Below are 13,082 nucleotides of genomic sequence, written 5' to 3' on the forward strand. Positions count from 1 at the left end.
AAAATATTAGAAAATAAAGAAAACTGTGCACCGTCGATTTAATCAAAATAGTTTGGGGCTGCATTTCGATTGAAGGATTTATCCGGCCGAGAGAGAAAGTGAAATTTGGCGCTTGGATGGGATTTTTTTGACGATTATTATTTCCTGTGAAAGTGGTAATATAACGAGAAGGAGGCGCTTTAAAATCGGGATTTTAATCAAGGAGGAAATTCATCGCGATGGCGTCGTCGATTCTTTTATTCGCATCCCACGGCAAACACACACAATCAGCTGATGATGAGCCCGACATCACAAGAGCCACCAACATTTCCTTCTTCCACACATAACCTTTTCTTCCATTCGCTTTACGCGCAATGGCAGACGCCATCTCCGCTTTTCCAATTAAGAGAAAACGTTTGATCGCTTCTAATCAATCCGCGCGCACATTGTACACGGAAACAGACGGGCGGAGGGGGGAACGGCCTAGAATAAAACGATGAAAGAGACAAGACACAAAAATGCACAAACACAAAAGGTCGAATAAATAGAAAAGGCCTAAAGCTCAAATGGATTCCACGCGTCAATGTTTCAATCGTTTGCTCATCCGAGCGGAATACAAAAAGCTCACGAGAAAAATTCGAAGAAATGTCTCAAAAAGAAGAAGAGGAACAAAGCAAAGCTAATCATAAAAGAGAAGGAGGGGGGTAGACTCGTTTCGAAACGAGACGCTCCAGACCCTAAAAACGACGACGTCGATGTAAATGCGAAGAATCCAGGGGCTTTTGCGGGTGCGGATGAGAGTCATCGTGTACCACCCTCTCCACCCAACTTAAAATTAGCTTCCATCTTTCCTCCCTCCCTTTCCCTCCCCCCTTCAACTGCCCCTATATAGGAGCAGCCGGGGGTTCGGTCACGATCTTAACTCGTGTGTGTGTGCGTGGATCGATGAACCACGAACAAACGAAAAAGTACGTGAGTGAGGGAAGTCATTCGATTAGTTGACAAGAGAAATTCAAAAGAAAAGGAGAAAAGAGAGGGGGGAAGAGAGATCATTAAGGGAAGACAACAATTAAAAAAAGAAATTTTACCCTCTCGTCGGTATTGATCGCTCTACGCTCGGACTTGCTCGTAATTATCATAATAAGGCAGCCAATCAACTTCTTTCTCTCTCTCTCCTAGATGCTTAACTTATCACCAACCATCTTTCTCTTTTCTACTCACAATGGATTCCATCGCATTCTAATGGTGGGGGAGAGAGAAAAAACCTCGTTGGCAAAAAATGTTAGTCGAAAGAAATAAATTTTTATTTTTTTGTTGTGTTAAACTTTTCCCTTGAATTTGTAAAACTTTTCGTAGTGTTCGTATTCGAGGCGGAAGAGTTCGTGAATGCCGCAGGGCAAGACAGCCATGAGGTATCGGTTGGCGTGCTGGTCCAACAAATCCATCAGGTGGTAGAGAGCGGTCGTGAGCTCCTGTTTGACGGTCGGGTAGAGCGGCTGCTTCTTCAAGTCGCTCAGCAGGTCGACGATGATGTAGGCGGCCGCCCGGCGGTAGCGCAACGGTTGCGTGTTGATCACCGACGCCAGACGGGCCAGTCGGTTGGCCGAATCCGTCAAACTGGCCACTTCCGAATCACCGGCAGAGCGGCGCGAGTCGGAGCGGGAACAAGTGCACGCCATCAGGCGACGGTAAACTTGCAGCAACACCGGCACACGATCGGCCGCCACTTCTTGGTGCTTCGTCAGCAAATAATGGACCGTTTTGTAAATGACCGTGAAAATCGATTCGAAATGATCGGCAGACATGTCCGCGTTCAGCGGCAGGGCCAGACAGGCGTGCAGCGGAGACGTCAGGTCGTGTGGATAGGCGAACGAGTCGTTCATGTTCAACAGCGACAGGTAGATGCCCATCGGTGGGACGGCCAAGCGGACGACTCGATCCACCGAGTCGTAATTGCGGCACACCGACAGGACCAGATGCTGGACCAAGGGCAAGGCCGTCTGGAGCACTTGCAGCCGGACACCGAAACGATCCTCGCTGACAGGTAAATCGGCCGACACCAGATGGCGGAAGAAACAACTGACTCGGCGGACGTCCAATTCAACGGCCACATCATCCACCATTTCTTCATCCAGGGCTTGAAGCGAAGCCGATTGCAGGTCGTCGATCATAGCGTTGGTCATCACGTGAAACTCTTTCAGGTTGGACTTGGAGATGAGTTGACGCAAGAGTCGATCGTCCCATCTCGTCGCATTCGGACTCTGGCGGTACGCGTTCCAAGTGCCCATTTTGATGTCCTTGGTGACATATTTGCACAGCAGTGGCTGGTGGGCCAGCAGGAGACCCAGAAACTCGGCGCTAGCCAAACCCACCGCTTCATCTGTTGACATTAAACCCTTGCGAGCGGCTTCAACCACTTTGGGGAGGTTATTGAGCAATTCCTTGATTTTCAGCGGTTTGTCTGTCGTTTCTTTGGCCGTTTTCGAATGTTGCTCCACAAAGATTTCCAGAAGACAATGAGCTCCTTCCAGGGCATCAATCAATCGATTTTCCAGTCCTTGCTCGAATGTCTTGAGGAACCGTTTGCGAACGGTGCTGAACATTTTTTCATCGATTTTCTTGTGTTTGATGAGCTTCTTGATGGCCAGAACGGTGACGGGTAGGGCCGTGGCGGAAAGGTCGGCCGTTTTAATCCAGACAAAACATTCCTTGGCAGACTTTGGCGATCGCAGCATCTCGTCAAACAGCGTGGAGAAGATCAGGGCGCAATCGGGCAGCTCTTTCGTGTTGGAAACGGCCCAAATCATAAACTCTGTGCAGGGAAAGTATTCGAAAAGCGACGAGTTCTTCTCAGCGTCCAAAAGGCGCACAATCATCAGCCAGATCCGACTCTTGATTTGTTCTTGGGTGCAACTGAGCAGGAGACTGAGCAAACCCATCAGACAACCAGAATGGACGGGTCCCAGGACGTATTCCAGTGGTAAACACTCCAGGATGTCCAGGGGGCGCAATAATTCGGTCAAATCGCGTTCCGTGGTGGTCGACTCGACTTGGCGCATCGATTCCTGTAAAAGTTCGGCTGATTGACGCAGAGATGTCGTCACCTTTTTATTCGACTGATCGACGCTGCCGATCCAAAAGTCGTGGTGCATTGAAAACAGTCGCAACACCGACAGGGTGCCAGATGAAAGGGGCAGAGCGTCTTCTTCCGATTTCCGCTTGCGGCTCTTATCGTGAATGGATCCGAATACTGAACAAATCAAACTCATTTGCAAAGTGCGTTTCTCTGTCACGTCCTGATCGGATAGAACCGACTTCCAAACTTGAGGCGATTCAATCATCTTTTTGCCGATGACACCCACTTGCCGTTGCGACATGAAGGGCAAGACGTACTTGATGTTGTTGAGCCAAAGCGATTGGCAAAGATCAAAGTGCTCCATCAGGTAGTCGATGAGTTTTTTCAGCAATTTCTCCTTGTCATTTCGGCTGCGACCGCTGAAGAGAATAAGGTAGCGGATCTTTTGTAACACGAGAGGAGCCCATAAGCTAACGTGAGACTTTAGCGTAGCATCCGCCAGTTGCAACCACTGCTCATTAGTCGCGTAAGTGTGGAAGAAGTTGAAATCCCACACTTCGTCTTTGACGTCCGATACCTGACACTCTGTTTTATCAGACTGGCGTTCGGCGTACAATGGACTGTACAAGAGCAACAGCTGATGGAGTTCTCCGTAAGCAAATGCAAGCGTCAGCAATGGCGAAACGAATCCCTATTTTAATTTAAATGGAATCCTTACTACTTGGCCGAAGAAAAATGTCTAAACTTTAGTTACCTTGGGATTTTTGATTGCCGCTTCCATAAGTATTGTCAGCTTACTGCTCACATTACTGAATTGTGTTAGCACTTCGTCCATTGTTTCATCCCGGATGGAGTAATCGGCGAGTTTGATGTTCAGCAAAAGGACACCCAAAACTTGCGCTGCTACTCGAGGCTGAGGAAAGTCTCCTACATAATAGAGACAGGGAAAATGTTTAAATATGAACAACAGAATGAATAGTCAACATTTCACACCTTCTGAAATTATGTTTTTGGTCCAATCTTCCCCTAAACCTTTGCAAATGGTTCTCCACAAGGTCAGATTTTGGGTGATGGGCAGCTTCACTGCACATTCTGCCATGCATTCCAGCAATCGAGGATGAAGTGAAAAACCAACCATTGAGTGATTACTGTAATTAACAGCATTGATCAGTAAGGTGACGAATTTATAGAAATTCCTCTGACGATGGAATTTGACAGCCAAATAGCAGAAAATATCTGCGGCAGCTTCAGCTGGGACTTTAGAAGTTATTAGAGTTCTTTGAATCAGCAGGGACACAAAAGCCGAGTCCTCCCCAAAGATGACTTTGTCCAGAATTTCAAGGAATACAGTTTTTTTGCCTTCTTCAGAGCTGGGAAGCTTCAACACAACCAGTAAGAATCTGTTCAAGTAGCAATCAACTGTAGTGTCTGTGACGTATTCTTTCTGCGTGAACAGTGTGTGAAGTTTGTTGGCAGCCGCCACATGAGAGATGGGTGAATCCAACACAGATCTTATTACTTTGGATACTGCATAGACTGGCCCATGCACCAACAGCTCCTCGATGGTATAATCCGGTTCTGACAAACAGAAAAAAAAGTTAGATTCTGAAAAACTTTAAGGCATAAGAAAGCAAGCTGTCGAACTTTCCGAGGAACTAAAATCTGAAATTCATAATTTATATTCCGCTTGTTAACAATATAATAGGAAAAAAACTGCGATTTTCTTTCAAGTAACAGGTATAATTAGAATGTTTAGTTATCTTCCTGTTTGCAGTATTTTAACTAAATTTTTAAGTTTAAAAAAGCGACTCACGTGGTTCTTCCATGTTCGTTGTTTGATATTAAAATCGTCTGCAGTTTCCCAACGTTGCCACCAAGTTCTTTCTCGTTTCGCTTTTTGAAAAAAAAAATTCAAACGTGAAAAATAAGATATTTTTTAAAATTAGAACGTCTGTCCCCTGGAGAGAAACTGAAAAATTCCATAACTGGAGGTGAAATTATACCGAATTAAGCAATAGTGCCCTCTGGCAAAAATTTCTTGGGTACGTCTTGAAGGTTCGAAGAAATCAATTGTACTATTCAAATGCAAATTAGAACGGCACTTGGCATAGCTATGTAAATAAACGTTGTTTTTACGTAGCTCTAGGCAAAGTCCAAAGTGCCAAATAATGGCACGTTGTCGAAAATCTCGCACCCCATTCGTCTTCTCATGTCCATTTGCCAATGTCGAACATTTCTCGGATGAGATTTTATCTGTTTAGGTCAGTTGTCTCTTCAGGATTACAGTGCCTTTGATATAACCTGTCCATAATAGGATGCAACTATGTAGATACTATGTGGCTTTTGAATTAAAATTCAAGGCTGACTGACTGGACCACTGTTGGAGGGGAAGAGAGAGTTTTAGTATTCCAGTCTAGAAATAAATAATTTAACAACAATTGAAGGGATTCGAGGACGTGTGAGAAGCGTCCACTTTTGCAGTTATCCTCTTTTAGTTCACTCGCCGTTGTAATGGAAATCGGTCGCAATCTCCGTCGCTTGTGTTGGTTCCACATCCTCCCTTATTGGAGAACATTTGTAGTTTTCCTGACGCCCATCCTGCTCCTACCAGTTCCTCTAATCGGGACTCAGGTTTCAATACTTCAATTTTAGTTTCATTTACATTAAAATAAACAGAATCATTCCACGTAGGAAGCTTTGACTGGATATGTTGTCGTCATTATGGCAGTCTACTGGATGACCGAGGTAAGACGTAAAAATTCAAAACAAGTGGATAATTTTTGTTTCAATCACTTTGTATCCATGCGATTACGAAAGGCCCTTCCTCTGCCCATTACGTCACTGTTACCCATAATCGCCTTCCCGTTGCTGGGTATCATGAATACGGGTCAAGTTTGTATGAACTATTTCTCGGAGACCGTTGTGATGTTTATCGGTGGGTTGATGGTGGGTCTGGCCGTTGAATATTCCAACTTACACAAGAGAATCGCTCTCAGAGTGTTGATGCTCGTCGGAACCGATCCCAAATGGTATTAGTAGATTACAACTCTGTTTATATCTCCGTGTAACATCCAACTCTACAGGCTGATGATGGGCTTCATGAGCGTGACGATGCTTTTATCCATGTTTGTTTCCAACACTGGGGCTTGCGCCATGATTTGTCCCATCGTTGAAGCTCTGGTGCAAGAACTCTTTCACAAAGTAAACTGAATTTTAAAAAATAATAATTTCCCCGAGCTTGTCTAATTGCAGTTCAATGACAGAATTCTCAGGAAAACGAAGGAGAAGACAAAACTCAACTCACGGCCGAAGAAAATCAAGTTGTGCGGGAAGAGTTTGCAGACGATGAGTAAGAGCAGTTACGTAGTAGCTTTCTTTTTGTAATTTAAACTAATACTGCGCATTTGATATTTAGTGACGACGGGCGATCACGTAGAGCACGTAGGGTCCGCGTCACCCTGTTGCTTTCGATCGCCTATTCGGCCAACATTGGGGGCACTGGGACACTGATAGGATCGACCCCTCAACTCGCCTTGAAAGGAATCGTTGAAGAGTATGTCATACGGTTGAGTAATAGGTCAATTTGCATCTTGATTTATTCCGTAGCCCAAATTTAGACTCTATGGGGAAGACAACGACCTGTCCTTCTCTTCTTGGATGCTCGTCCTTATGCCGGCCGTACTGATAAGCACCGCTTTAACTTGGGTTTGGCTGCAATTCCTCCTCTCCGGCTTCAAATGGTATGTGGCGCGTCTACTAATAAAAGCTATGGGCTAGCTCCTACTCTTATAGTCACCTTGATTTCACTTTTTATTGATAGCCAAAAACAAATAGAGAATGGAGTCAAGAGCCAAAGTGCTCGAGTCAAAAATCTCATCCGGACCAAGTATCAAGAGTTGGGACCGACCAGTTTCAACGAGAAAACGATTCTATTCCTTTTTCCCGTCTTGGTCATGCTGTGGATGTTTCGCGATCCCAAGTTTATCGCTGGATGGGGCTCACTCTTCTCAAAGTACGAAACACAACAACAACAAATGAGAGAAACAAATGAAATTAATTGAAAGACAAAAACTTTTGGATTCATGTTCTCCAGGAAAATAGGGGATTCCGTGCCTGTGCTACTGATTATTTTGATTCTTTTCATTTTGCCCATTAAGCCGGATTTCTGGTGTTTCAGGAGTGCTGGATCGGAAAATGAACGGCCCAAAGCCAGTCCCGCCATGCTCACATGGGAGTTCATGCACGAAAAGTTACCTTGGGGTCTAGTCCTTTTATTGGGTACTTCCTGATATAGCAGCGACATTCATTGATTGGATTTAATGGCCGTCATTCATTTGATTTCGTTATTAACAGGAAGTGGATTTGCCCTTTCGGACGCTTCGAAAATATCGGGCCTTTCCAAATGGCTCGGCCATCAATTGGCGGCCCTACAAGTCCTACCACCGTTTTCCATCTTGATTATTTGCTGCATGTTGACAACTTGGATGACTGAAATTGTCAGCAATACAGCCACCGCTAATATCGTCCTGCCCATATTGGCGCAAATGGCCGACACCATTCACGTTAATCCGCTCTATCTGATGATTCCAGCGGCAGCCACGTACGCGTCATTTACATTGTAGTGAGGATTTTTCATCGCATTCATTGACAATTTGATTTATCAAATAGTTGCTGCTACACGTTCGTCCTTCCTGTTGGAACTCCGGCGAATGCCATCGTCTACAACAGCGCCAGGATGAAACCCTTGGACATGGTATTAAGCAATACAATTCCATTGAATAATTTAATTGTTACATTTAGTGTTATTGCATGTGCAGGTTAAAGCTGGGATTGTGACTAAAATGATGTCTGTTTTAATTCTCTGCGTCGTGATGGAAACTATTGGCAGAGGCATTTTCCCGGTGAATATTATCGAGTCTTCCTTGAATGCGAACAATAGTACGTCACTGTAGTTAGAATCTTCTTCAACGGCAATCGTCCAGTAGCGAATTTCAAGCAAACGATATTATTTTATAATAAAGTAAACCGTTTATACTTCTCTGTTGAATATGCTGTATGCCATTCCGAATAAAGTTAGAAATACAGAAATTCAACGAGGTTAATATTTTGAGCACCAGATGGCTCTACCATACGACAACAAAAAGAGCAGAATTCAGAATTGCCAAAAATTTGAACACGTCGTTTCATTTCAGCTTTTTAATTAATTAATAAATCATGGAACAAAAGTCGAGTTTCCAGTTGATGAACCAAGAAGAAAGAGAGAAAAAGGTTTGGTCCTAATAGTTTTGTAAGAGCACAAAATATTAAAGGTTCTTCTTTAACAACAGTTGGATGAACTTCAAGTATTGGAGAAGGAGTTGGGAACTTTGAAGAAGAATGCGGTCTGTGTATTTCGGATAATAGAGAGCGCGAAAGAGTAACTATATAACTAAACAATATTTATGCTTTTTTCCACAGAGAGTATATCAAAGTCATGGTAACAGCAACCTTTTCTTCCTTGCTGAACGGCAAAAAATCCACTCTGAAACAAATTTGAGCCTGGCTAAGCTCACTGACACACACAACAAATTGCAAAAGTGAAGGAAGAAAACCTCTTAGATCTAATCGTTGTGTAAGGTGCACTGTGAAAGACACTTGATTGCAAATTCCAATACACGATATGAATGAATTGGAAGGCCAAATTAAGTACTAATAATACCACAATTAATTCGTTGATAAAGAGTCTGAAAGTCGTTGTTTCTTGAGAGCATGACAAGAGATCATTTCCAGAGCCCAGGGTTGAAGTAGAACTTGCGGTTGAAACCCCGCTTGATGATTTCCAAAGTTTGCTTCCCGTTTTTCGTCCCAGTCCAGTGACGAATCTGCTCGTCGACCTATTAATCCAAATACATTTTAGTTTTCCACTTTTAGCCAACCCGTTAGAGTCATTACTATTTGCAGTAGACGATCGACGTGGCATTCATGAGCATCTCTCATAAATGTCAAACTGAGAGCCTTGATAAACCAGGTACCTTCGCTTTCCTCGCGATATGAAACATAGCCTGCAATTGGTCGAGAATGTTAGTTAGAACAGCTCAAAAGTACGTCAACAATATCTATAGCACACCTGGAAGCGTTGAATATGTGATGAGCATGTCACCGTATGATCTCTCGATTTCTGTTGGAGATGTCGGAACGGGATTGCCATCTGTAACAGTGCGACCAGATTGGAAAATTATGGGAGAAACTCGATGGCCAATGTCGATGTTATCACCCCTGTAAGCAAAACGGCACACCGGTGAGCACAAAAATGACCCGACTATTTAATTTGATTGAATATCACCGGCAAAACTGAAAAAAGAAAATCTTGGGTTTTCCTTTGAGCAAAGGACAATTCAAATTGTTGAATCGGCGGAGCAGATCTTCAGAAGAAAAGAATTTGCAGTCCTTGGTGTAGATGAGAGTTCCTTCGTCGTGGGTTCCGCTCTTTCCGTGACTCATCACGGCTACAATCACGGAATCTGCTACAATGTGGTCCTCGCTTTTGGTAAATGATTCCAGCTCGTCATTCATTTCCTAGCAGTAGAACGCTATTAAATCAACAAGAATTGTTTTCATTTTGAAACTTTACCATCCAAGTCAAATCAGATTTGATTATGACTTTATAGCCAAGTTGCTGCAGCAGCTGGTCGAGATGTATGACATCCTTTTCCGATCCAATACGCTGTCCAACAATGTTGCCGTTGAACTTTTCAAAATTCATAATCAAGGCCAGGCCCCTGGGAGAAATGTGTCGATTCGGATAAATGTCCTGGCCGAGACCTTTGATTTCTTCTCCGATCGTCACGCGAATATCTAGCAAATTGTAATCGGGAGCGGCATCGGTCACAAGGGCAGAGCGAAACGAACTGCTACGCTCCCGGGTGACGGGGGTGAAGGGGTCCACTTCAACGTATCTAGCAGGTTGAAGCACTCTTCTCCTTTATTAGGAATGTGTTAATTAAATAGGATTGCAGATTTATTATGAATTTAGTTGACTGCTGACCTGTATTCTTCACAACCAGGTAGAGAAGAAGAGTACTGCACATTTGCAGAACTGAAATCTCCATTACTGTTGTCTCTATTTTCTCCACTCTGATTTCTTCTTCTTATATTAATAGCATTCGATGATTCCCTGGAATGGATGAACAGATTGGGAGGCTGGCTCAGGTTTGCCCGAGTCATCTCCAGCACCCTCAAAACATCAGTTTGATTGGTTTCTTGTAAGGCACCCAAAAAATTATTAAAGGCATTAGGGCCTCTCCTAACAAGCATGAAGCAGAATTCCAACTGTGGAGTTTCATTTTTCTAGAACAAAAGGGAGAAATAACAAGTGAAGACTAACACAACCCAAATAACACCGACACTTTTTTCCATCACATACCAAAATGTCTTCGACCATTTCGGGGGAGAAGATCCGATATTTCTGCTGCAGGAGAGAGAGGAATGTAGGATTCAAGTCGAGAAGCTTGGTCAAATCCACCAAGGAGCGCAGTATGGTGTCTTGGTCGCATTGCTCCATTTTGGAATGTCTACAACCTAAGAAGGGAGAGAGTTTTTACCAAATGTCTTGATAGAAAACATTGCTAGAAAGAAATGTTGATACCTGGTACTCAATGACAGCACATGAGCAATCAACAGACGAATTTCGACTCTTTATTTTTGGCGCGATCTGACTTGTAGATAAGAGCCAAGATGCTTTGTTCCCGCCCGATCGTTTCGAAGGAAATGGTTAGCACTTACTATTATGACATGCGTGTCACACACTATGGACTTGCTGTGTGTGTGTGTAGACGACATTGGCGTGTTTGATCGTGTTATTGGCCTCGAGGCATTGTGACGAAATCAACTAGGAAATTTAAGAACTAATCGACTGTCCTCGATAAAAATCTAATAGCCAAAAGACAAAGAAACTGTAACGGTAAACCAAACTGTAAGTTGATCTGCCGCTCAGATCTTGTTGTTGACGGGTTTTATGATTTTCATTGTTTTCCCCCATTATTTTGGATTTTCACGTTTTCATTCTCAGCTGGTAGATGGCGAAAGTAATGTGCTTGTTTTTTCCATCGACAGATGGCTGCTTGCTGCCGGGAATTTCGAAAAATGCTTCGTATTTATCATTTCCTCCTTACGGTCAGGTGCATTTTGGTAATTGGATAGTTGGGATGAGGCAACTCGGGGAGGATCGCCGAGATTTTTGACAATAACAAAACGATCCGACAAGAATCGCGCTCTGGCGGTATTTTTGAATCAAAAAAAAAGTTGAGAAGATAATAAGAAAATAACGAAGAAGGTTGATGTTTTCTTATTCAAGCACGCTGGTCAGGTATTTTCCTGGCCGTCATTCAGCCACCGTCTTACCCTTGGAGGGTAGGGAAAAAGGAAAACCTAAAATTAATAATTCATATTTCATTATTTATCGTCGTGGTCAAGAGCTGAAGAATGCGGTTCTTTTCCTTAGTTGCCCCGGCCAAAAAGGAGAGAGAAATATCACGTGGATCGAAGAAAAAAACGACGTCGATCGAACCGGCCACGAAAAATTTTCAGAAAAAGAAACAACACGAAAAGTCTGACCACAAAAAAAAGAGAAACGAAATGAAGAGATCAAGAACTGGTCGAAATTGTGGCAGCAAACATTAATAATGACTCGTCACGAATTGTTTTCTCTACACACATGATATTCCTCCTGTATTGTATATGTATAATATGAGCCAGCACCCCAGAGGCTATATGCTATGATGATTCGATTGTTTTTTGCCTGATTTTCTTTGTTTTTCCAATTCTCTAATAATTGAGAAGAGAGAAAATGGCCCAGGTATAACCGACAAATGTTGTGTGAATAGAGTCGGTTTTTTTCATGGGCGGCGTTGGGGGTATTTGTCAAGGAGTTGCCGCCATAACGGTCGCCGCCCGTCCTCGTATCACCCAACGCCCATCTCTTTTATTTTCCCGTCCATGAAAGAGAAAAATTTGGGCGAGTTTGGAAACGAGATGCTATAGAAAAGGAGCTGATGCAGATGAGAGATGCTGGAGAAGAAGAAGAAGAAGAGGGACGAAACAATTTGAAAATACATAATCAACGCGCCGAGAGTCGCTCATCATCATCATCATGACCATTCTGTATGTTATGCGCGGCCCAGCTATACAAACGTTGGAGAGAGAATTTCCATTGTAAACCCAGAAACGCCCATCTTTCACGTCCTCTTGAAAATATCCTTGCCCAGCACATTTTATTTTGGTTAACTTATATTTATTCATCTATAGGGCGAATGGGAGCACGACAACATCAACTGCCTAGTTGTATTAATGAGATTTTGTATATACTGTTTGAACTGCAATAACCATTGGCCTAAGGATTAATTTATAGGCAGTTGGGACCTAATAATAATCAGATATTCAGTCTGACACGACGATGCCTATCGCGCAACTCTTTCGGTCATCCTTAAATAATATTTAATAGCTTTTTCATCTTGTCTTTTAAGAAACTAAAAGCGTATTGGGTTGTCTTATCTCCCTCTCATTCCCAAGTTAAATACTTTTCTAAATATAGCAGCTCAACTTGGATGCTTGGATCTATAATGTGTAGAGCTAGGAGGGAGAATCAGAAAACCGGTTCTCCTTTCCTGGTCGTTTTTTTTATTACGCGATACGAATCGACATCATAAATATGTGGACTAGAGTGCAGCACGCGGTTTCATGTTAGAATTCATCCGCAGTGGATGGGAAAGAAGAAGAAGATTCGAGCGATTGGAAAGGATAAGATGATCCGACTCCGGTCAAAGTGTCGTCTCCAATAGCCACTCGGTCGAATCCAATCAGAATTATATTGAATGAAATCAAACGAAATGTGAGGATGCTGCTGAAGAATTGTGTATAATAGCCGCGAGGAGAAGGAATAATCAAAACGAGTCTGCCCGCGTCTTGTCTCTTATCGCAGGTCCGTCCGACGATTCGAGTTTGGGAAAAAATGAATCGAACCGACCTGTCAATTTCAATTTAACAATCGGCC

The 13,082-nt window shown here is 43.2% G+C and overlaps 3 protein-coding genes and 1 pseudogene across 3 annotated transcripts; 2 read left to right on the plus strand and 2 right to left on the minus strand.

Moving 5' to 3' along the window:
* The window catches only part of LOC124311960, a 283,467-nt pseudogene that overhangs the window by 221,901 nt on the left and 48,484 nt on the right, over window positions 1-13,082 (plus strand).
* LOC124311983 lies at window positions 1,262-5,077 on the minus strand. Its single transcript, XM_046776368.1, has 5 exons — window positions 5,059-5,077; window positions 4,869-4,948; window positions 4,049-4,633; window positions 3,810-3,982; window positions 1,262-3,746 (listed from the first exon to the last, which is right to left on the minus strand). The coding sequence occupies exons 2-5, from the start codon at window positions 4,879-4,881 to the stop codon at window positions 1,299-1,301; spliced, it is 3,219 nt and encodes a 1,072-aa protein (XP_046632324.1). The 5' UTR covers window positions 4,882-4,948; window positions 5,059-5,077; the 3' UTR covers window positions 1,262-1,298.
* Window positions 5,264-8,152, plus strand: LOC124311984 (solute carrier family 13 member 5-like). Its single transcript, XM_046776369.1, has 13 exons — window positions 5,264-5,316; window positions 5,500-5,686; window positions 5,747-5,800; window positions 5,873-6,084; window positions 6,139-6,256; window positions 6,319-6,404; window positions 6,471-6,608; window positions 6,673-6,795; window positions 6,876-7,067; window positions 7,149-7,333; window positions 7,409-7,655; window positions 7,724-7,808; window positions 7,873-8,152. Exons 1-13 carry the CDS (start codon window positions 5,279-5,281, stop codon window positions 8,005-8,007), a joined length of 1,800 nt encoding a protein of 599 aa, XP_046632325.1. The 5' UTR covers window positions 5,264-5,278; the 3' UTR covers window positions 8,008-8,152.
* LOC124311987 (caspase-2-like) lies at window positions 8,421-11,076 on the minus strand. Its single transcript, XM_046776372.1, has 8 exons — window positions 10,680-11,076; window positions 10,458-10,612; window positions 10,080-10,381; window positions 9,666-10,014; window positions 9,378-9,610; window positions 9,162-9,310; window positions 8,987-9,096; window positions 8,421-8,928 (listed from the first exon to the last, which is right to left on the minus strand). Exons 2-8 carry the CDS (start codon window positions 10,593-10,595, stop codon window positions 8,815-8,817), a joined length of 1,395 nt encoding a protein of 464 aa, XP_046632328.1. The 5' UTR covers window positions 10,596-10,612; window positions 10,680-11,076; the 3' UTR covers window positions 8,421-8,814.

This window comes from Daphnia pulicaria, chromosome 8 (assembly GCF_021234035.1).
Source record: "Daphnia pulicaria isolate SC F1-1A chromosome 8, SC_F0-13Bv2, whole genome shotgun sequence".
NCBI classification, from domain to species: domain Eukaryota; kingdom Metazoa; phylum Arthropoda; class Branchiopoda; order Diplostraca; family Daphniidae; genus Daphnia; species Daphnia pulicaria.

Bases quoted from the DNA above. Each gene is read 5' to 3' on its own strand.
- LOC124311987 (XM_046776372.1), bottom strand. From the start codon at position 10,595: ATGGAGCAATGCGACCAAGACACCATACTGCGCTCCTTGGTGGATTTG. The intron at 9,311-9,377 runs GTGATATTCAAT...TTTTGCTTACAG, and splicing joins TTCTTTTTTCAGTTTTGCCG to GGGTGATAACATCGACATTG. The intron at 8,929-8,986 runs GTAATGACTCTA...TTGGATTAATAG, and splicing joins TCGATCGTCTACTGCAAATA to GTCGACGAGCAGATTCGTCA.
- LOC124311983 (XM_046776368.1), bottom strand. The intron at 3,983-4,048 runs GTGTGAAATGTT...TCTATTATGTAG, and splicing joins CAAAAACATAATTTCAGAAG to GAGACTTTCCTCAGCCTCGA. The intron at 3,747-3,809 runs GTAACTAAAGTT...AAATTAAAATAG, and splicing joins CGGCAATCAAAAATCCCAAG to GGATTCGTTTCGCCATTGCT.
- LOC124311984 (XM_046776369.1), top strand. From the start codon at position 5,279: ATGTCGAACATTTCTCGGATGAGATTTTATCTGTTTAG. The intron at 7,068-7,148 runs GTACGAAACACA...CATGTTCTCCAG, and splicing joins TGGGGCTCACTCTTCTCAAA to GAAAATAGGGGATTCCGTGC. The intron at 7,809-7,872 runs GTATTAAGCAAT...TTGCATGTGCAG, and splicing joins GGATGAAACCCTTGGACATG to GTTAAAGCTGGGATTGTGAC.